This window comes from Hippocampus bargibanti, linkage group LG13 (genome assembly GCF_051943395.1).
Source record: "Hippocampus bargibanti isolate YZ-2025 linkage group LG13, ASM5194339v1, whole genome shotgun sequence".
Lineage (NCBI taxonomy): Eukaryota > Metazoa > Chordata > Actinopteri > Syngnathiformes > Syngnathidae > Hippocampus > Hippocampus bargibanti.
In genome coordinates, this window is record NC_142746.1 from 16,434,982 (window position 1) to 16,458,188 (window position 23,207).

At 40.1% G+C, this 23,207-nt stretch overlaps 2 protein-coding genes across 2 annotated transcripts; one reads left to right on the forward strand and one right to left on the reverse strand.

The window, feature by feature from the left end:
* Positions 1 to 93: 93 nt before the first annotated feature.
* egln1a (egl-9 family hypoxia inducible factor 1a) lies at positions 94 to 14,595 on the reverse strand. The gene is made up of 5 exons (XM_089011715.1): positions 13,570 to 14,595; positions 7,780 to 7,899; positions 4,258 to 4,394; positions 1,943 to 2,010; positions 94 to 1,826 (listed from the first exon to the last, which is right to left on the reverse strand). The coding sequence occupies exons 1-5, from the start codon at positions 14,272 to 14,274 to the stop codon at positions 1,771 to 1,773; spliced, it is 1,086 nt and encodes a 361-aa protein (XP_088867841.1). The 5' UTR covers positions 14,275 to 14,595; the 3' UTR covers positions 94 to 1,770.
* Positions 14,596 to 15,964: 1,369 nt separating this feature from the next.
* tsnax (translin-associated factor X) lies at positions 15,965 to 23,057 on the forward strand. Its single transcript, XM_089012633.1, has 6 exons — positions 15,965 to 16,098; positions 16,541 to 16,630; positions 16,725 to 16,839; positions 17,252 to 17,382; positions 21,077 to 21,186; positions 22,556 to 23,057. The coding sequence occupies exons 1-6, from the start codon at positions 16,083 to 16,085 to the stop codon at positions 22,931 to 22,933; spliced, it is 840 nt and encodes a 279-aa protein (XP_088868759.1). The 5' UTR covers positions 15,965 to 16,082; the 3' UTR covers positions 22,934 to 23,057.
* Positions 23,058 to 23,207: the final 150 nt, after the last annotated feature.

The following is a 23,207-nucleotide window of genomic DNA, read 5'->3' on the forward strand; positions in this document are numbered from 1 at the left end:
ATAGGAAACTATTTGAATCATATTCATAACTGGATGTGTAACAAGAAAGCATATTCTCCGAATCTGAAGGCATTGTTTTGATTTTTCAGCAATGCAAGACGTCTTGGCGTGACGTCACGAACTGGGGGCGGGACTTTCTGAAAATGCCCAATTCGCAGCTCAATTTTTTGCAGATTTTGGACAGATTCCTTTAAGACAACTTTGACTAAATTAATTTTTGACCTTTTGTAATTCAACTTCCATTATATGGAAATGAATGAATCAAGGTACAGTGATACATTGGCTTACAAACTTAATTGGTTCCCAGACAGAGTGTGTAAGGTGAAAAGTGTGTATCCCAAAAATTAATTTCCCAGGGGAAACCATTAAAATGAGAAAAATCCGTTCCCAGGTCCCCAGAAAACATAATTTTCTACTTTCTAATTTTCTAAGCCTTAAAACTACACGAAATATACCTTATTGGATGTATAATAAATGTGCTAAGGTATTATAATTAAAGAAATAAACTGTACTGTATAATAGTCATTTTGTTTACCTTTGTAATGGTCTTTGATGGCTTGCTGCAATGGAGTGGCCGGTTTCATCAGCATTAAACACTTGATGAGGAACGTAGCCTTCTTATTTCACCATCTTGAGGAATGATCCCTTAGAGGTGCTTTCTCTGTGATAATTTTATCTAGTTCCTCATCAATTGTGTTCTGTTAAGCCGGGTTGATAGCTTTTTGCATCAAGTGTCCAGATGGCGTGTGCGGGTTGTTTGTGGAGCCTGATTGATGGGATATTTTAACCTTGAACTATCAAAGTTGGAATTCTCTCACTGTCGTCCGCCTGTCTCTTTAATGTTTTAACCACCCCCTCCTCACTGCTGCGTTCTTGACCAATCACGTCGCTTTAACCAAAGACTGGAGGCGGGGAATAGAGGACAAAAACAGTCGGCTGCCATTTTGTTTTTAGAAGAACGGGCTCGTTCGTGAACGACGCATCACTCATTGAGGCAGCTTGGTGTACAAAAAAAGTTCGTATGCTAAGGTAAAATTTTCATAAATGTAACGTTCGTAAACTGAAAATTCGTAAGCCAAGGGTTTCGTAAACCGAGGTATCACTGTAGTTATTAAAACAAAAAGTAATCAATTGGTGCTCTACCTTTGAATTCCAGCAGGGGGCATCAAAAACCTAGATTTGCTTTCTTGGAGGGGTGACTCCACACAGCTTGATGATAACAAGAAATACAAACTAAAGACCCATTGTGGTTCTGTCAGGATAAATGCGTTTTTAATCCATCTGATTCCTAATTGTTGCAAACTCAAGCACATTTTCCAGACAGCAGCATATAAACGATGATTCCACGTGAAAAGCATAATGCATGGCGTTGATGCAGAACGCTGTACCTTGAAGGAATCCACTGAGAGATGAGCTTGATTCCTGCGAGTTGTGTCAAAGTGTCGGTCGTGATGCAAATGTTCATTTTTAAAAAAAGATGATGGGGTGGCCAGGAGAGCGATGTAAAAAAAAAAAAAAAAAAAAAAAAAAAAAAAAAAAAGACACACCATCCCTTTTCGGTACAATGTCATGACATTCAAAGTCCATTCGGCCGTCAAGGTTGACTGAATATGAACGCACCTGATTGCGTCTGCTCGTTTTTCGTCCAAAACTATCCACAATCCGATTCCCGTCGCTTTTGTGTCAAACACACACACACAAGCTGTTTCAGGGCCACTTTCTGGGGACAGAGCACTTATTGGCTGCCTGGTGCTGGCGCGGTCCTTTGCACTAGCTGGGATCGGATGGCTTGCCGAGTTCAACTTTTACTCCTTTTTCTCCTGCACCTGAACGCACGGGGCAAAACAAATTCAACGACAAAAAAAACCCCGCAGGATTTGATCAAGAGTCATTTGGGAAGACGGAGAAGACAAATGAGCCTAAAAAGCATGTCCGTGCCTACCTGTTAAGTACTTTTCTTTAGCTCTGGCTCGCTCATCTGCGTCAAAATACCACACAGTGATGGCATACCTGCAGAGACATAAAGAGAGCACTGATTCTCCGCTACAGAGAAGCCGGCCGCGAGTAGGCGAGGTCATTGCAATACGTCCGTTAGCGTGTGAGAACATTTGACACGCTTCGAAAACTACACTTTTGTCATGATAGGTGAGTTTTGACATTTGCTCGCTGGTTTTCATGACCTGAGACCTGATGGCATCCTTCTGCATTAAAAACAATACAAATAAAAAAATCGGATCTCTCATTGCAAATACATTTTTTGCAGTGTCTGAAACTCATGACAAAAAGTTAGCGGACACCAGGGCAGACAACTCTGAAAAGTTGCCATAAAGTTGCCTGTCCCATTTTCCACAACTTGAAACACAATAAGACGACTAATCGAAAAAAAAAAACAAAAAAACATTGTTGCGACGTATAAAGGATTTTTGGAATTAAGGAAGTCCCTCCCACAAATGCTCCCTTGCTTAATTTATGGTAAATATCCCTTGCTGAAGATTTTGCTCCAGTTGTCGTTTGTCGTTACGGTGCACAATGCAATGTTTGCGTAGCGTTGTTTGTGTTGGATTATTTTGATCGTTCGTCCCTGATTCATTGTCTGCTCAAAGCCACGTGGCCTCCTCTTTCTAAACGGCTTTCAAAACTCTCAAGTACGCTTTTCAGTCACTGTATAGTCCGAAGCACGAAACAAGCTTCTGATTGGCTGCCGTGCAGAGTATGCAAATAGCCAAACGAACGGCAGCCAATCAAAAGCCCGTTTCGTGCTTCGGACTATAACGTGACTGAAAAGTGAACTTGAAAGTTTTGAAAGAGGAGTCCACGTGGCTTGTAGCGGTTTGCTTGTAGGTTTTGCTTTATTGAATAAAACAAATGTTTGATTTGAAAATAATCTTTTTTTTTTCTTGCTGAAGTTGTCGAACACCCGAGCCGAGACGTTTTGAAAGTTGTACGCCCGACGTAAAAGTTGTACGGGGCGTACGTTATTTCAAACACTGATTTTTGAAAAATGTGACATTCGAAGTGACTTTAAATCATATGCTTTTGCTTTTCAGTTTGCGAGATTGCATCTAAGCGGCATGTTCACACTATAAACAGCACTATAGTGAGTCTTGATTATTATTTGTATGGTGCAGCGTGGCGGTCATTGCCTCCACTGCGGGTAGGCGATGAGCGCATTGATCATCCAACAAGTATGCAAGTGTACCTTGTGCTTTTGATTTTATGGATTGTTTCACATCGATATTTTTATTGTGCAACGTGGTCGTAAAAAGCTGGCTTACGGACGATCACATTGATAATATGACACGTACACAAACGCACCTTGGGCTTTTGACTTTGTGGATTATTTGGAGTCTTTCCGTTGACTGCATTTATGCATGTGGCGGTTATCGCAAATAACTGCAACAATCCATTAACAACTATCATGTCCTCCAAATTTGAATATGAAGGAAAATGCATCAACTATCTCTGGTTCACAGAAAGTGGAATATTGCAATTTTGTATTGAAAATTAGACGACACAATCAGTAATTTAGAGGTCAAACACCCATTTAAAACCAATAAATTATTAACTCATTCACTGCCAGATGTGCAAAAAATGTGTCCACTCCAGTGCCATGGTTTTTGTCATTGTCACTCAAATTCCAGAACCCACAGAATATTGAGTTTTAGGACTACATAAACATTTAATGCAGCGTTAGAAACCTTAGAATCTTCTTTCATCAGAAAAAAGCGTTCATTCCTAAATTATATTGGTCTGGAGTTTTATGAGCTTGAAATGAGGGCGGCTATCCAAAATACAGTGCAATACATACATATTGGTTTATATAGCGCTTGAAAAATGTTTTATTTATCTACCTATCCAGCTAACTATTTGCTATCGATCTGGCTAGGTATCTATCTATTAGCTATCTATTAGCCAGCTAAATAGCTTTCTATCTACAGTATTTGAGTTACTTCCAGGTTGGCGCGCGTGGCTGCTGCTGCTGCTCACCCACAGAAAACCTGTGACTGTAAAGTGACCTTGAGAGTTTTGAAAGGCGCTTATAAATTAAATGCAATATTATTATAGCGCTTTCACAACAGCTGAAGCTGGAACAAAGCGCTAACAAGGGGAAAAAAAGGGGAATGCCGCCCCTTGTGGAAAAGAAAAGACATTGCCTGAGGCCATGGCCAGCGCTTTATCGGCACCCAAGCATGAAAAAACAAAACCCGAACAAATTCAGGAATCAAAAGATGTCACAATGTCTATGTCACAGCTCACCTGGTAGCATAAGCGGGCTGAACCTCATGGGGGTTTCGTCTGTCTGACCAGAAAAAAAGGAGACGGTCAAATTTGGGATCTATCTCGGCAACCTGGTCGCTTCCTTCTGGGAAGATTCGAAGAAGGCCACCATGTTCCTGGAAGATGAGAACAAGGAAGAAACGTCTCTGTTAAGTTGACGCATCGGGACAAAAGCTACAAGGTGAAGCAAAGGCCAGTGCGTGCGAGTGCTGTTTGATCTGGATTGTTTGTCCCAGTTCAAAGTTCGTTCGTGTCTGTCGCATCATGTTGCCTGTAAAGGGGGGCTCATAAAGAAGAGCCCCCCCGTGATCGCCACAAATGGCCTTAGGGGCTCAGAGGAAAGTTCAAGATAGGAAACAGCAGTGGGGGATGGCTTTCCTGTGGAGAAATAGGAAGAATAACCTACAGGAAAACTGTTGTGGTTGGATAAAGGATCTGGAGAATGAAAAAGCAGATTGTTGCAAGTGTGCCGTACTGATATTATAGGCCTCTTTCTTCACACGCACAGATTTGCACGCCTGAAGCTTGTAGCTTTATATCTTGTTTCTATTTATAATTGTATTTTATTTATTATTGTATCTGTTTTTCTTTCTATGCTTGTCTGTGACTGTTAAGTCTCCATGAGAGCTTTGAAAGGCGCTTGAAAATAAAAAGTAGTATTATTGTGAAAATGATTTAGCTCATTTGTATCTTTTTTTAACACAAGCAGTTAACGCAGACTGTAGCCGCGTCCGAGTACTTTTGTCCACCTGTGCCATCATGCGTGTCACATTCTGTGTTAAATACAAACAGTCCACTTTTCCCATTTGTGTTCATTAATGTCACCAAGCATAGCCCTCATGATCCAATCATGTGATAGGAAATTGAGACGTGCCCTTCGCATGATCAACATCAGATAAAAAAAAAATTAAAAGTTTATCTTTTTACAAAATCAATCAAAATATTGCATGGCTTTGTTTTCTGGTTTAAAAACACATCAACTATGATGCGTTTCTATTGTTCAACCATAATCACAAGTGCATCATTACTAAGATTGTTTCAAACTGTGACGCTTATTTTGTAATGAAACCAATTCAAATGTACTCAATCGGCAAACCATTTCACAACAATTCTACGCTACTTAGTAGTTACTGTTATTGTGTGTGAGTCCAAAACATCATAACTTTGCTGCTGTGAAATGTAAATTTCTCCACTGCAAGACTAATAAAAGCAAATCCAAAAGCAGCACCAAACTAAATGACGACATGTTCCAGTGAATCAGAACTGTGTACTTTTTTGTCACCCTTCATTTTTTTCTTTTTCATAATTTTGGGCTTAGGTTTTAAGTCTGGGTGTGATAACAGCGTGCAGTAAAAAGATGTCAAAGAATGGTAATTCAGGACCAAAACAAAGTTTTGAAGACACTATTAGCTTCAATTAAAAAAATTAAAAAATTATAAACATGAAAGTAAAATGATGGACAAAACTGAAACAAGTGAACTCAAAAATTCCAAGAGGAAAACCCTCTCTCATGGAGCCGCGGTACCCCGGCAACCACATTCTATAAAAGAGGACTCATATCCAAACCAGCCAATGTAATGACGGCTGAGTAGAACCCGGTTTCTGAACACGGTTCATTGGTATAACTAAAGCCTGCTTGTCAACAAAACAACCGCGTTAGCATAACTCAACAATTAGCACGGGGGGCAGTCCAGGAGTCCACCTGATCCGCAGGGCACGAACATTGCATACAAGATGATGAATAGACCGACAGACCTAAGTCACAGCCATGAGAGTTAACCATTAAACTGCCAAAACTGACCCACAACTGATGCATTTTTTTAGAGCAGCAGATTGTTGGTGCGCAAAACACTTTGGCATACTGAGCTGCATTTTATGTTATCCTGCGCTAATGCTGAAGCACTTAAAAGTGAGACTAAGTCATTAAATGTGAGGGGATCTTGCGGCCATTTGGATGTTGTTGGATAAGCAGGATCTTATTTTAAAGGGATTATCAATAAGGCGAATGGTCAGGCTGCACGTAGTGACACTGTTAGCTGTGGAATAAAATAACACTGAGGTTCAGGGAGTAACAGGGTTGCCGTTGGCTAATGTGCTTACTTCTTGAGGCCCAACTAAAGACAATGACTGCTGTTTTATGAGTAGTGTTCTCCTGCATATTGGCAAATCTAACAACTACTCGCTGTTTCTGTATTCTGACCACAGACATATCTCATAAATTAATTCTTTGTCACCATCTACTGGCATCTGCGGGCAATTACACACCTTTTTATGAGCGATGTCAATTGTGAATTTTCGCGATTTTAGACTTTATATCGGTCTAGTTTGGTAAAGAAGGAGCTGGTGTGAAACACAAAGCTCTATATTTACTAGTCGATTTACATTTTTAATTTCTTTCCAAGTGAATCTCAGTCGTTCGGGAGGGTTTTAAATTTGAGTGGCTGCTCCTTCGCATTGAGAACAGCCGGATGAGGAACCCTGGTGAGGTGCTTCACGGACAGTCAATCTTACAGAGAGATTGTGTCGACGAGGGTTTAGTGTCAAAAACAGGAGTTACCTCTGTCCATGGGTGGTTTTTTTTTTTGCTACATTTGCCAATTATGCAGTAAAGCACAGCAAAAATGTTTTGTCACAAAAAGTTTAACCAAATGACTGAATATGAAGACACGAAGAGGACTTGAGAATTGTTTGTGTTCTTGGGAGTAAGTGTGTACAAATGTTGGTTGAATTGTTGATTTGAACATTCTCAATCAAAATTAACTCATTCACATGAGCAACAATGTGTTCACTCCAATGCAATACATCCGTATTAGACCAGGAAAAAAATCATGACAAAGAATCTGATGGATAACCCAAAACGTAGAGACTCGTGTTGAGAGACTTGTGAGCATAACGTCCTTCCCGTTGCATCAAAAGCGTTAAAAAGCCAAATGAAAAACTTGGCGCTGAGTGACGTTTGTAGCCTCTTTACCTTGAAACATGTTTTATTTATCTAGGTATCCAGCTATCTAGCTAACCATTTGCTATCTGGCTAGGTATCTATCTATTAGCTTAAATATTAGCTTAAATAGCTTTCTAGCTACATTATTTGCTCACTCCAAAACCTGTGACTGTAAAGTGACCTTGAGTTTTGAAAGGCGCTTATAAATGAAATGTATTATTATTATAGCGCTTTCACAACAGCTGAAGCTGGAACAAAGCGCTAACATGGAATAAAGGGAAATGTTTCCCCCTTGTGGACAAGAAAAAAAAACATTGGCAGAGGCCATGACAAGTGCTTCATCGGCACCCAAGCATGAAAGAACAAAATATGAACACATTTGCAAATGGTGCTATACGTCATATTTTCAATTCCTGAATACATTTGTGAATGACAGTGAATGAGCACCTTTCCCCCCGCAAACATACTCATCCAGTAGATTCTTTCAAATTCTAACATCTGATTTATTATCAATATGTTCACCTCTCCATCCCCAACGCACACATATCAGTGTCACATACCTGGGCATTCCAATCTTTATTCAGGTAATATATGCACGTGACACAACGTCCATCGCCGTTAGGGTTATCCACATGGCGCACGTAACGGGTCCCGTTTCCTGGGTAACATGCTACCATTGCCTAAGGACGAGAAGATCAAAATTAGAATGAGGGTAACATTTAAAAAAAAACACATACATGCAGACAATAACAGGGCAGAAAATACATTTCCCTCCAGTATCAAACAAGGGTGATATGAGAATATAGAGACGCAGTAAGTCAGAACCATTAGATTTAAAGGACAACCGACGCCTCCGGACAAGTTTTGTCCCTAATTTGTAAAATCACTTCAAATTACTTCTACTAAGCGTATTCTACAAAGATTCCACCGCATATAGCTATATTTTACGTTTTAAGACTGCCGCTGAATATTCAGGAAGTCTTGTTTGTGAGTTGTTGACTATACCTACCGTGACGTCACGGTAGGTATAGTCACTGACCGAGAAAGCAGCACACAATGCATTTTGGGTACTTTGTTTGGTCTGAAAACTTGTGTTGATGGCGAAATTAGAAGGAAAACACATAAATAACGCGATTTACTATTTGATACTCACTGACACAAATTCCCAGCAGACAAATCAGCTCATTTCCAACGGAACTTGGGCGCCATCTTGTGCATTTTGTGGGACGCTATATTGGTGTCATTGACGGCTCGAATTAATATGGGTGGACTTCTTTAATCGATTGCAAACATTCATGATTTCCTCTTCAGAACTATTTGAATCGTATTCATAACTGCATGAGTAGCAAGAAAGCATCTTCTCCAAATCTGAAGCCATTGTTTTGATTCTAGAGGGAGGCAAGACGTCCTGGCGTGATGTCACGAACAAGAGGTGGGACCTTCTGGAAATCGGCATCTCCGAGGTCACTTTGAAGTAGTTTTGGGACACTTTAAGTCATTTTTATTGGTGTTTTGCATTTGACTAAAATATCAGCCTGCGCGTTTTGGGTATTTTAGATGCTATAAAACGTTTTTCTGATGTCATTTAGGAAACAAAAAAATGGTGTCGGTTGTCCTTCAAGTGGCTTCACAGATTTAGGAATAGGCCCAAGTTTAATTGGGGGGGGGGGGGGGGGGACTGCAAAGAGGCGAAGTTGCTCTCTGCGCGCACATATTTGCAAGAGACTACAACGGGAGCTAACAGAGAAGCGAGAGCTGAACTGCAGTAAACTTTGACTTCTGGCACCATTCCAGAAGGACTTGTATTTTAATGGTCATGCTACGTGCAGAGCGTGAGGACGGCCGGCTGATCCTCCGCTTAAGGTCCACCCCCCTGCCACCCACCCCCCTCTTCCCTCTGCAACCTCCCCACACTTGAGCTCTGCTCATGCTGCACAAGCTGCCCGGAGCGCGTTTGTGACTGAAGGTGTGAACTCCACGCGCACAGCTGTTTTGCAATTCTTTGCCTTTGATGACAGCAGATGCAGTCAATTTGAAATGAAATATTCATATTGGATTCCTAAATGACAAAAAGTTGACCTTACTATCATGTCCCTTCCTGTTTCAGATTCTTTTTTTTCAGTTTACTTGCTCTTTCACTTTCCAAGGTGGCCATCATGAGGTTGACCTTGTTAGCCATTCATTTAGTTACATTCGAACAAGTACAGCTTCTTCAGAATGACACTTTGGGGGTGGGGAATAAGATAAAGGCAGGGATCAGGTGGTTGAAAAACATGAATGGATTTTGTTGTGATTCAACTTTTGAGTGACTCCTGAGATAAATTAATAGCACCAACCATGTGTGCCCCGGGTGAAATGAGTACATTCTGTAATTGGATCAGTCACTGATACTTTCCTTTTGGCAGTGATAGGGAGTTAGAACACGGCTTGGATAATAGAATATCAAGTATGCCATCTGCAGTCAAAGTTACTTTGGCTGCAATTGCAATTTTTCTTTTTTCCTGCTTAAACTTATCCAAGAGCCTACCAAATATGTTTTTTTTCAATTACGACTGTTTTCAGACATACGTTTTATTATGTCGTTAAAATAAGCAAAAGAATCAGGTTGAACAATTGCATTGGTGACATCATTAATACAGATAAATGACGAGCTAATTTCACCTAATAAAGACTCTTTTTAACTCATTCACTGCAAGACGTGCAAAAATGTGTACACTCCAGTGCCAGAGTTTTTGTCATTGTCACTCGAATTCCAGGACCCACAGACTATTGAGTTTTAGGACTACATAAATATTCAATGCAGGGTAAGAAACCTTAGATTCTCTTCTTTCATCAGAAAAAAAGAGTTAATTCCCAATTATATGGGTCTGAAGTTATATGAGCTTGAAATGAGGGCGGCTGTCCAAAATACAATACAATACATACATATTGGTTTATATAGTGCTTTAACAACAGCTGAAGCTGGAACAAAGCGCTAACATAGAAAAACGTGAAATGCTGCCCCCTTGTGGAAAAAAAAAAACATTGCCAGAGGCCATGGCCAGCGCTTTATCGGCACTGAAACAAGAAAAAACAAAACCCAAATTCGGGAATGCCACTCTATGTCATATGTTTTAAGTCACGAATACATTTGTGAATGGCAGTGAATGAGGTAGACATTTTTGTTTTAACGTTAAAAGCTTTTACTGTTGAGGTAATGGGTCTGGTGTGGTTAAACAATGAGGCTCTTTAGATGTTTCCGTGCAGGCCGATGCTACATCAGTGTTTCTTGTTTCATGCTTACCAAGGCTAAAATAATGAACAGGAATTTGGTACTGTATCAGCAGGAAGTCAACGTTGCTGTAACGGTGATATTCAAATTTCCCTGGACACCGTTCGCAAAGAGTAACAGGGCCATAGGCAATGATTTTTCTGCTAGAGTTGGAATATTATCATATAGTTGATTGTACGGTGCGCAAACAATAAGCCGGGAAAAAGGTGCTATACACAGTGGTGCCATGTACATATGAGGCGTGTGGAAGCGGAAGGAACCGGTACCTCACGGAACCTATAGAGAAATATCCAGCATTCAGAGGACTCTGCAACACATGACTTCCTCCGGCCTTCTTATTCTACAATGCATTAAGATTTAGGTCAACGGTCAACTTCCTCAGACAAATAGTTAGACACACAGACTGTGTGACGTGCAACAAACTACAAGACAATAAAAAGGGAAGAATGTGCACATTTTTTAGATGAAAAAAAAAAATGTTTGCACAAAACGTATATGATCATATTAAAAAATATTTTTTGTGTGAGAAATTGATACACTTTCTTTTTAAAATGTATATATTAAGTGGGGTTAAGCACTGCAAATAACATCTCATTTGAATCTATGAAAATTGTAATACAGACACTCGCCAATGTACGAACGAGATACGTTCCGAACGGTTGTTCGTAAGGTGAATTCGTTTGTAAGTTGATTCAGTGCTATATTTTGTATAGAATGTATGTTTATGGCTCATATAAGTATGTTTAAGGTTTGTATAAGTATGTTTAAGCCTTGCATAAGTTACCTGTATTGGTGTGTACTGAAAAATAAACATTTAATAAAATATATGCTCTATAAAGATATGTACATGTAGAACTGGATAGAACACTACACATGTGACTACAAAAATATTCGTATGTACCGTTGCTTATAACTCAAATGTTCATAAGTAGGGGAATGTCTGTATATATTATGAGAAAACAAATGAATCAATTTTGTTTTTCTAAAAAAACACAACGATAACGTTAAAATCTTCACGGAATGACAAGTGCAAAGTCATTTTTGGGATACGACTAAAAATATTTGACGTTGAGCCCTAAAATCGGATGTAAAGACAACATAGTACTGAATTGTGGAGCTCTTTTTCTCCATCTGAGTTGTGTGGTTCTTATAGAAGTGGTTAAAACAGGCCCTAGTGATACAAATGGCCAATGTCGGACATTAAACCTTATTGAGACTTAACCGAGAGCCACCAGTCCTGTTCTGGTGGCTCTCTCAAAACTGGTCTTGGCCCCAAATATTCATATTGTATGTGTTTGTATTACAATTAAAAAAACACTTTTCAGTCAAACTCCTACAATTAACAATAAAAAAGACAGCACGAGCTAGGCATTAAACATTTTCATGATTTCTATGCTGATGGTCATCAGCAAGAAGGTCACCGTGCAATCCAGTTTAAGTATAAAGAGTCGCAAACCCACTAAATGAGTGATGAATGCAACCACAGCACCAAAGACATTTTGTATTCATCAGAACATGCCAACCTCCAACAATGTTATCGAGTGAAAAGGGGAAATGGAAACAATGACATTAAAACACACTTTGTGCATGTTTTTCCTCCGTCTCCCCGAATGCCAAACTTGCTTACATTATGTCATCTCCCTTTGAGCCATTGATACAGATGGCCTTCGCATTTGTGCAAGTCATGCACATTTTCATTGGTCACAGTCCAAGGAAGTCACATCCTCACCAGTGGTTGGCGCGTGGCAAAGCACACTTGTCATGGACTCAGAATGTCTGTTTACTGGGAGGCCTTCTACTGAGAAGCGTCCAGGTGTAAAGAAACTGGATAAGGAGAGAAACCGAAAATAGCAGCGTGCAGCTCTCGGTTATCTGTGTTACTCCATCCCAAGTAATATTTTGTAGGACATGATATGACATCAAATCGCTGCGTTGCTCCTATGTATAAAAAAAGCAGGTCCTTTTTAGTTCATTCCATCTTTATTTTATAACGCCTTAGGTGTGTTGGACTTCTTATGATCGAGTGGCGGTAGGTGTTGATTTGAATCCAGTTGGACTTGCATTGAAAAATACGCTACACATAGTCTGATTAATTGATACCGATTCTGCCCATGATTTGCCATAGAATTGACTTAGGCTTAGTACCAAAAACAGACTCCAAAAAGCATTTCACTTGCAAGTTACATAAAATGGGACTTATGAGCAACTCTTCAAGATGCACTGAATGTTGGAAGTGAGTCATTCCTCTCTTATTTCAACCGCAGGAAAAATATATACATTGTGTATTTCAGATTTATATATGATTTAGTCCATTAACAAACATTGACTTCAAGATGGCGCCGCGAGAGTGGCTGCCTTTCCAGCAGCTCCTGTATTTTTTTTTTACTTCTTCCTTTGCTTTCCTCTTCCTTCCGTAACTTTGCTGCTGTGAAATGTAAATTTCTCCACTGTGAGACGAATAAAGGTACATCCAATCCCATCCAACAAAGCCAGTTTTGACTTACTTGATCTCTAGTTTAAAATATACGTATAAAATTCAAAGTTTTCTCTTCCCACCATCCAGCCATCACCAGTATTCACAGGGAACACCCACATTCACACTGCGGCTGTCACTATCAAATATTTTTGGAATCAATTATTGATTATTCAATCAATTACTCATCCATAAACATATTTTGCATTTAACTTGACCGCAAATACATTTTCTACAGTTGCTGTTTACTAAGCAATCACTGTTGGTTATTTGGTAATTGTTAAGAAAGGGATGACCAAAATATGAACCACTGTTTGATGTTTTTATCGCACAAGTCACATTACCCGTTATCTTTCTCACATGAGCAGGGTCTATTTATCTACGTTAGAAAGCAAGTACTGATGTTACACGTCTACCTACAGTAGAGTGCGACATTGCCCCGTTTGTATTAGTGATGTGAAACGTGACAAAGTTAGGAGAGGCAATGGAAGCTGCATGCTTGTCAGTCTGGTACTTGACTTTCTTGACACGTATTGGTTTAAAGTAGGCAAAGGAAAACAAAGAAAGAATGTATGGCTGTCAGTGCCCACCTGTTTCTGTACTTACTTTTGTCCTTCCGTTGATGGCGTAGTTGGCCAGTTTGCCATTACAATGTCTGACCAGGTCGTCCATGCGACTGGTGAGAAAGCGGATCTTCTCGCAGCCTGCCTCTTTCCCGTCCACCCACGTGATTTTGTCCCCACGGATGTCTTTAGTCGAGTCACTTTTCTGACTGACCACCTGACCGTCCGTGAACCGACCAGTTTTGTGCAAGGCTTTGACGTCTTCCAGGATGCTCAGGCCCGTCTCCTCGCCCATAAAGTCGTCCACCACGCAGATGCCGTGCTTGTTCATACACGGGATGACGTACTCCGCGGCCAGTTTCTGTGGAGATGTCGTTTGTCCATTAGGAGTGGCGGGATTGTTGAGGCCATCCTCAGCCAATTGCTCTCCAACCCCCTGCTGCTCCGTGTTTGTGGTTTGTGACGAAGGCGCACCGGTGTCCGCCTGTTCGTGGTTGTTTTTCCTCGGGCATTTATCCGGCGTCTTCTCATCCCCGGGTGGTTGCTCGAGCTCGGGCTTCTGTTTAGGTTGCTGCGTCTTGTCCACTTCCTTACAAATTAGTTTGTGTTCTTTCCAGTGCTGTTTTTGGTGCTCCTTGCTGCAGTAGAAGGAGTTCCGACACCTACCGCACTTCAAAAGGTTCTCCATTTTCCCACAAAGTTCACAGTACTGGCGCTCTCGCTCTAAATCGTTTTGCTGTTTCTCCATGTTTGCCGCTAACAACGGGTGCGCGGCGCCTTTAATTCCAATCCTTCACACGCGCCCTGCTAACCGACAACTTTGGAAGTGGTCCACCGCCTCTTGCCACGCTACACCGAGCGAAATCCTGAAGTCGAACTTAAAAGTCGTCCCTTCCATAATACCCGCTACCTCTCCACATGTTGAGTCTGAGAAATAACGCGACAATGTGTGGCCAGGAGCGAGCAAAACGACCTGCGTCGAGGTCTTCATGGGGCATTCTGCAAGCTAGCTGTGGGTACGCGAGTGGTGCTGCATGGCGACGCTCGGTGTTCCCAGCCTGTCTCCGGCCCGCCTGCTCTGACGTCAGATGGAAGCCACGCCTCAACCCGTGCGTTGGGTTCGTGGCAATCGGAAAGCTGCTTACGCCCGAACCACGTGTGAGTGGTCGATATATGTCACAGCATGTCACTACTCTTCATATACAAACTACTACATACAGTACTATTTTGTGTATGTCTAACATAATCTTTAACAGGAAACAGACGACTAAACATTGCGCTCGTGCGTCGTATTAGTCCACCAGCTAATTAAGAAACACTGATGACCGAATTAATACCTCCATGATAATCTAATAAAATCTTGCATACTTTTAAGGACATAATTTTTGCAGGACAGCATCCGAATGTGGCATCTTACTTGTGATGCCTCGTAAATACAAGATTTAAAATACTGTAAATAAATAACAACGAGATCGTGAGAAACTCTCGGAGATATGAGCCGCAGGGCAGCCCGAGAACGTAACAACACATGACGTCACATCAGCGTGTGCTCCTGGTTCCTGATGGGGATTTACGAAATTCCTTCCACGAAACGAAACGCTATTCATACAAATATTTCCATTCTGCCACGTTATACGGATTTGTGTGATTTTAGGGCGCAATTTGTATTTAAAAAAAACTACTAACAAAAACAACCGAATACATTGGCTATAATATTCAATGTTGGATTCTGTCACGCATCCAATATGCTGGCACAGTCAACGTTGCAGTCGCATACCCGTATTTATAAGTAAACGGTTTTTTACGTCAGCACACGCGCTTCCACGGGCAAAATGATGTTTGCACCAGTCAAACCGCACGTAGACAGTCTTCAGGAAACACTGGAGGAGTGGTTAGTGGGGACTTTGTGATCTGATCAAGAAACCGAATGACACCTACAAAAACAAAGTGTCTGTAGGGTCCAATTTATTCGACAACGTAAAATGCCATGGCTATACAGCGCTAGTACATTGCATTATTTGTAATTATTTAATGGAGATTCCACATGACTTTTAATAGACTCTCTCTTTAAAAATCTGTTTTAAATTTTGATACAATAACCCACATCAGCCGAAATATATGTCACCTATAAAATCATACATTGACATGATAGTTGTGGCCCTTAAAAATGTACACACACTCAGAGCCACAACTCATTTTACGATTAATATTGTACCCGCTGTTTGAATTCTCATCACAGCACTGATCACTCATAAACACTGATATCATGGCTTCATGAAGGAAGCACAGAAACAGCGAATTAATGTCAATGAAATTGTTTGAAATGCGTCAATGGGTGACGTTTGACTTGAATGAACGGCACTCGTCACTTTAGAGTTTAGACAAATAAACTCTTACCTACTTTCCTAAAATACTACATATCCCAACATGCATTGCCTCCGACATTTCCTGTGACGCAAAAACAACCGAAGCCCCACAAGAACAAGACAGCCTGAGTGCCTGAAAAGAATTAAAAACAATTCGGCCCGAGTTGTGCTTTCGGTTATCGCTGCAAGTATGAATAAGCGAGGAGGTAAGTCCAGACTTCGCGACTGATCATTTACATTTTGGTTTGAAAGCGTCAGATGCACATGTAACATCTTCTAGGTTCTACATTTATAGTCGTTTCCACGGTGGATTCATCTGCTTCTTATTTTCCATTAAACTCAGTGAAATGAATATTGCTCTCACTCCTCGGTATTGAATTTCAATGAATTGGTATTTCTGGGGCGTTATTATTTTATAGTGTGAACTAATGACGACAACAGTTACAACAAATGTTCAAATGTAATCTGGAGGACAATGCACGTCAGATTCTTATGATTTCCTAGTCCAAAACCAGGCGTTATAATAGCAAACTGAACGTTACATTTATGACTGCAGCCTCGTATATCCGTGTGCGAGTTTCTTGGAAGGTTGTAACAAGAAATTGGCACTGCAGAAAATATCATGTTTCTTTTCTGGATTCTTTATAGGTGAAGGCCATCCAAAGAAAAATGGTAATGCACCCCAACATTGCCAGGCGAGTCCGGATATGTCGTCACCTGTCATTGAATCGTTTAAAGGTACACCGCATCCTCTTTGTGCCAATGCCACTTATCACCTTGGGGAATACAGCATTTGCTAAGAACTTCTTATTTACACACATTTCTTTGAAAGTCTTCCAGATGGAGCTTGACGCCAAACATGATAAATACGAGCGTCTTGTTAAGCTTAGTCGAGATGTCACCATTGAGAGCAAGAGGACAATTTTTCACTTACACAGAGTGACAAGGTATGCATTATCCAGAATTAATATATGTTAACTTTCCAATGCGATTTATGTTAGTATTCATTAATGAAGACATTTATTAGAATGTAGAAAATTCACATTTGCATTGTTATTTATAAAAGTAAGTTTCTGTAGGAAACAGGGGGTTGTTCTTCCTTTACCAATTTTTAAACTATATATTTATTTTGTAGGAAATGTGTTACATAATTTATGCATATTTCTATCAAACAGAAACATATAGCTCGGTAAGATTAGAAGTTTATGAATCACATCTCAGATATCATTTCCCCTTTTCCTTCTGACTTTGTTGTGCTAGGAGAAACAACATAGTCATGCAATAGGTCCAATGTTTACTTATAAGATGACCTGCAGAAAGTCTATTCTTAATTTGCTCTGTTTTTCTTATTTTGGGAAGTGTTCCAGATGCGGAGGCTATTTTGAATGAGGCTGATGGGAAACTCAGTGGTGTGAGGGAGAAAATTGGTCAGATTGCAGAAGAGCTTCGCGGAGAGGATATTTATCAGTTTCACAGAGCCTTCACTGCAGGTAGGTTTTTGGCCTTCTAGACAAATAAAAAGAAAAACAATGTTCACATTTAGTTTCTCATCTATTTAGTTAAAATTTCAAATACATTCCATATGTAAGTGGTTTAAAAAAATATGTTTTACATATTTCATGAACTTGCTCATGCTATTTGCAAAATTAGATTATACATTGACTAGCAACATTATGCACACTTTCACATTATATAGAAATGCTATCCAATACAATTACTGTACTTTGTTTATATTAACTTCAAATATGACAACCCACATAGACACAGGGAGAACATGCAAACCCCACACAGAAAGGCCAGAGACCGGAATTGATCCTGTAACCTCTGCAGCCGTGAGGTAGACATTCTCGTGCTATTATGCTTCGTTATCCATAGTGTATAGTGTACATGTAGCATATTGATTAATTTCTGAATCATAAAACATTAGAAAACTGATAACTGTAAACTATCTATGTAACGGCTATCAAAACAAGCTTGTTGCACGTCACAATATGTCCTCCTGTGCTTTAAGTTGATGACGAAATACCTGCTATTGTGAGAGCTTGACCATGGTGCAAGCCTGCATCAACAGGAACGCCCACTGATAACGTTGTTTTTGCACTTCTTGCATCACTATCCGCTCTTGTTAGTGTAGCCAAAATGTCTGCAGAGCTTTGAGACAAACCCATGTGATGGTGAGCTCTTATCTATCCTGGGGATGGGGGGGGGGGTCATTTTTAGATTGCCGTCTCTCTTGAATCAATGCTGTATCCTTTGCGACGTGACAAGTGACACTTACCACCAATTAAACCCCCCCACCCCCACCCTTCCATTTTTATCATCTTTATTAGCGCTCCGTTGTAACGGGTTTGCAGCTAATCTGGAAAAGGCATTTCCGGGCATATGTAATGGCTTCACGTTATTTATAGAGCGGCCATTAACGATATTGGGGGCAAAATCTAAACCCAATTCCTGCTGATAAAAGATCAACGGTTTCAGTTTGATAAGCCCTTTAGCTGACGTGAGCACGTGGTGGGGAATTTCCAACGTGAACCACTCTGCTTGTCAAACATACACGACTGTAGCATAGTGTTGCGCTCAACATATATGCATATATACCCGGGCAATGTCGTGTCTATATACAGTGAGACCTCAACTTACGAACTTAATTGGTTCCCAGACAGAGTGTGTAAGGCGAAAAGTGTGTATCTCAAAAAAAAAAATCCATAGGAAACCATTAAAATGGGAATAATCCGTTCCCGGGTTTCCATAAAATTTACTTTTCAACTAAATAAGCCTTAAAACTACACACAACATACCTTAGTCTATGTATAATAAATGTGCTATTGTATTGTAATGAAAGAAATACACTGCATTGTATCATAAAGTCACTTTATTTACATTTGTGATGGTTATTTATGGCTTGATGGAATGGTGTTGGAGGTCGAATGTCAAAGGGAATTGCTGTTTGGAAAGAGACGCGCATTAAATGACGACTGTAATTAAAGAAATAAACTGTGCTGTAAAATAAAGTTTTATTTGCCTTTTTGATGGTCGTTGATGGCTTATGGAAGGAGAGTCACCTTCCATAAGGACTGTTGGTAACATAACCTCTGCTGCTGTTCGGTCGTGTGCTTCCGCCAAAGATCACTCTGCCAGCCGTGGTGGGTGTGTATTATGAAAATAGTGCTTATTATAAGGTTTAATTGTCATAAATTTGACGTTTGTAAGATTAAAAAGTTTGTAAGTTGAGATGTTTGTAAGTTGAGGTCTCACTGTATATGCATATATACGACAATATGTGTGTGTGGGGGGGGGGTCCCCCGACCCTTCTGAGGATGAAGTTTGCACATATGTAAATATTGTAATTTTTTTGTCATTACTCTCATAAGTAAGTGCATGGTCCCGGTTAGCACTAATGAAAACAATGCATCCCTTTCCATCATTTTAAGTTGCCCATTCCTGATTAACTCATTCACTGCCAGACATGTGCAAAAATGTGGCAACTCCAGTGCCAGGGTTTTTGTCATTGTCACTCGAATTCCAAGACCCACAGAATATTGAGAGTTAGGACTACATAAACATTGAATGCAGCGTTAGAAACCTTAGACTCTCTTCTTTCATCAGAAGTTCATTCCTAAATTATATGGGTCTGCAGTTATATGACATTGAAATGAGGGTGGCTGTCCAAAATACAATGCAATATATACAGATTTACAGAGCGTTTTAACACCAATTGAAGCTGGAACAAAGCGCTAAAATTGAAAAAAGAGAAATGCTACTCCCTTTTTGTCAGGGAAAAAACATTGCCAGAGGCCATGGCCAGCGCTTTATCGGCACCCAAAAAAAGAAACAAACAAAACCCGAACAAATTCGGGAATGGCGCTCAACATCACACTTTTCAATTCCCGAATACATCGTGAATGGCAGTGAATGTATTAATATTGTGCAAAATACCATTGCTTTTCCACAGGCTGATAAATTCCTTATATGGAGCTTGCACGCCCTCTTCTGGCGCAACACGAGGTTTTCAGACCAACCAAGCATTGACGTGATGGAAGAACTGCTACATTGTGTCCTTTTTTTCGGTCACGTGCGTTCCTTCAGTGACGTCACGTACGGACTCGTCACCAACTCAGAAACAAGACTTCCGGAATATTCAGCACGAGTCTTAAAACGTAAAATATAGCTATATGCGGTGGAATCTTTGTAAAATACGCTCAGTAGAAGTCATTTGAAGCCATTTTACAAATTATGGACACAACTTGTCCGGAGACGTCGTTGTCCTTTAATTGTTCCACACTCACATTGTAGTCACAATAAAACGTTAATTATGTTTTGTCAACATTTCTAACTGTCACGCGTGCATGTACACAAGATAACCACTTTAAAATAAAACAATTAGCTACGTGCTGCTTGTTTGTAATAATTTCATTACATGGGATTTGTTATAACCCCAAACCAAATAAAACAAAACCTATTACCCTGCGTTCGCTTGACACTGAAAGCAAATAGAGACGAAGCACCTCCTCGTCTCAGCTGCGCGTCGCTCCCCGAGTGAGATAGCAGCCCCTTTTGAAGTTCAATTGCCGCTCCAAAAGTAAACTTCAGACACAAAGTCTTCCGTCCTGTGATTATTTGATTGTTGTTTACACAGGGTCAGAAAACAAATGAGGGGGGTCATCTAAGTCTGCTACCAAAAAATGGCCACTGTTGTTCAAATCAAAAGACTGTTACAGGAAACAGGTTTGAATCACTATATGCATCTGTGATCTATACTCTGCAGATAGCCTTTAGTGTTTATGCACACTTGGCTTGATATGCATTCTGAATTTTTTTCCTTCCTTTTTTAAACTATCGTATCCTTTTGTGTGTATGTGTGTGTAAACCCACCGTGACATTGCATTTTCACAAAAACATCGGGATACGAGGCTTTCTGTTGAAATTTCAGGACAAATCTAAAATGCACGACTCAGTCATTTTTGCAATTGGACTTCATTTGACCTTAGAAAATGTCCTGCTGTTCAACGCTTTAAGATTTTTTTTCATAATTTACTGTGAATAGGAAAACTCTATTTTATGCCTTTTTGTGACTTGCAGTTTCTCTGTTTCTTTGTTGCTGACACCGTGACACAAAGATCGGTGGCCACTTCCATCTTTGCTTGGTGTGGATGCTCAATTTCAGTGTTGATTTCATCCATTCAGGAATTCAGGAGTATGTGGAGGCTGCCTCTTTCCAGCACTACATCCGTCACCGCAGCCTCATTAGTTTAGAGGAGATCAATGCCAGGCTGGTGTTCGCGACAGGAGATGAGGTACATCTATAACCAGTTGGGCCGTGCATGTCACTCTTTGGCCTTCAGTAGAGCTACGTCTGAATCAATCAGCTGCGATTGATTCAGACACAGGAAATAACTTGTGACTTGAAGAAATGTAAGAAATATTGTAATTAAACGGTTAATTGTTTACTATGAATATGTGGATTCACGATAACCTCATAAAATTTCAATATTATTTGCTATTTTTGCTAGCTTCGGAGCTGTCCAACCTTTTTCTTAATGATGTCCATCTATTCTTGAAAAATTCGTCTTTTAACGTCGCTTTAACAGTATATCTGCAACCAAATCCATTTCTTGGTTAACGCAACAGTTTAATCAACATTGATTTTTATGCTGCAGGGCCTACAGAACTATTTTGTGAAGGCATTCAGGTAGATTTCTAACCCTGGTAACAAATGATGGCAGAAATGTGTTTGGTTAAATGTTTAAATACGAAAACACACATGTGGAAACTGCACAACGGGGCAAAAGCAATGAAAACAAGCTGAAAGACAATTTGGAATTACAGTGAGACCTCAATTTACGAACTTAATTGGTTCCCAGACAGAGTGTGTAAGGTGAAAAGTGTGTATCTCAAAAAACATTTTCCTATAGGAAACCATTAAAATGGGAATAATCCATTCCCGGGTTTCCATAAAATATACTTTTCAACTAAATAAGCCTTAAAACTACACACAACATACCGTATTCTATGTATAATAAATGTGCTATTGTATTGTAATGAAAGAAATACACTGCATTGTATCATAAAGTCACTTTATTTACATTTCTGATGGTCATTTATGGCTTGATGGAATGACGTTGGAGGTCGAAGGTCAAAGGGAATTGCTGTTTGGAAAGAGAGGCGCATTAAATGAGGACTGTAATTAAAGAAATAAACTGTGCTGTAAAATAAAGTTGTATTTACCTTTTTGATGGTCGTTGATGGCTTATGGAAGGAGAGTCACCTTCCATAAGTACTGTTGGTAACTTAACCTCTGGTGCTGTTCGGTCGTGTGCTTCCGCCGAAGATCACTCCGCCAGCCGTGGTGGGTGTGTATTATGAAAATAGTGCTTATTATAAGGTTTGTCATAAATTTGACGTTTGTAAGACGAAAAGTTTGTAAGTTAAGGTGTTTGTAAGTTGAGGTCTCACTGTATTTAATTAGAATTCATGGACAAAATGTAATTCACATTAGTCTGTGAATCAGATATTTTTAGGCCGGCACAGAAGGCCTTTCAGGCCCTGTCGGCCCACCACTGTATATAACAAGTTTAAATTATTAGTTTAGAATAACATTGAGTGAAAACTAAGTTTTCAATATTAGTGATTTTTAGGCCACTTAACTCCTTTGTGCTCTCTCAGGCCTGTGCTGACACACCATCGTCGGAACCACACGTTATAACCTTCCAGGTGATGCCCGCAGACTACCTGCTGGGTGTGGCTGACCTAACCGGAGAGCTGATGCGCCTGTGTATTAGTAGCGTGGGTAATGGGGACATCGACACACCCTTCCAGCTGAGTCAGTTCCTGCGCCAGATCCACGACGGTTTCTCCTACATTGGAAACACAGGCCCTTATGAGGTGTCCAAGAAGCTGCATACTCTGCGTCAGAGTCTGGGCAAAGTGGAAGATGCCTGCTATACCCTGCGAGTTCGTGGTTCTGAGATCCCCAAACATATGCTGGCCGACGTTTTTTCCAGTCGAAACACTCATATGGACCCGGAGGAAGCTGTGGTATAAGTTCTGTACACCCTTTGCTTTTATTTAACCCTTCTAAAAATTTTAATTGGTTTGTAATTGGCTCTCAAATGTTTAACAACACGATTTATTTTGTCATACTACATACAATAAAATGTTAAAATAATCAGCAATGTGCTTTTTTTTCTCTTAAGAATCTGACTCCTGACAAATTATATTCAAGAAAGTCAGCAGGAACAAAATCTCAAATAACAAAGTCATCAGAACAAAAAGGTCCAATGTAGCAAACAAAACCATGACTAAAACAAACCAGACA

What these genes read in the sequence shown, in the direction of transcription:
- egln1a (XM_089011715.1), bottom strand. Translation starts at nt 14,274, where the DNA reads ATGGAGAAACAGCAAAACGATTTAGAGCGAGAGCGCCAGTACTGTGAA. An exon ending in CCATCAACGGAAGGACAAAA is followed by an intron (nt 7,900 to 13,569) that starts GTAAGTACAGAA and finishes TCTCGTCCTTAG; the next exon opens with GCAATGGTAGCATGTTACCC. An exon ending in ATAAAGATTGGAATGCCCAG is followed by an intron (nt 4,395 to 7,779) that starts GTATGTGACACT and finishes CTCATCTTCCAG; the next exon opens with GAACATGGTGGCCTTCTTCG.
- tsnax (XM_089012633.1), top strand. An exon ending in TGTCATTGAATCGTTTAAAG is followed by an intron (nt 16,631 to 16,724) that starts GTACACCGCATC and finishes TTTCTTTGAAAG; the next exon opens with TCTTCCAGATGGAGCTTGAC. An exon ending in TGTTCGCGACAGGAGATGAG is followed by an intron (nt 21,187 to 22,555) that starts GTACATCTATAA and finishes GTGCTCTCTCAG; the next exon opens with GCCTGTGCTGACACACCATC.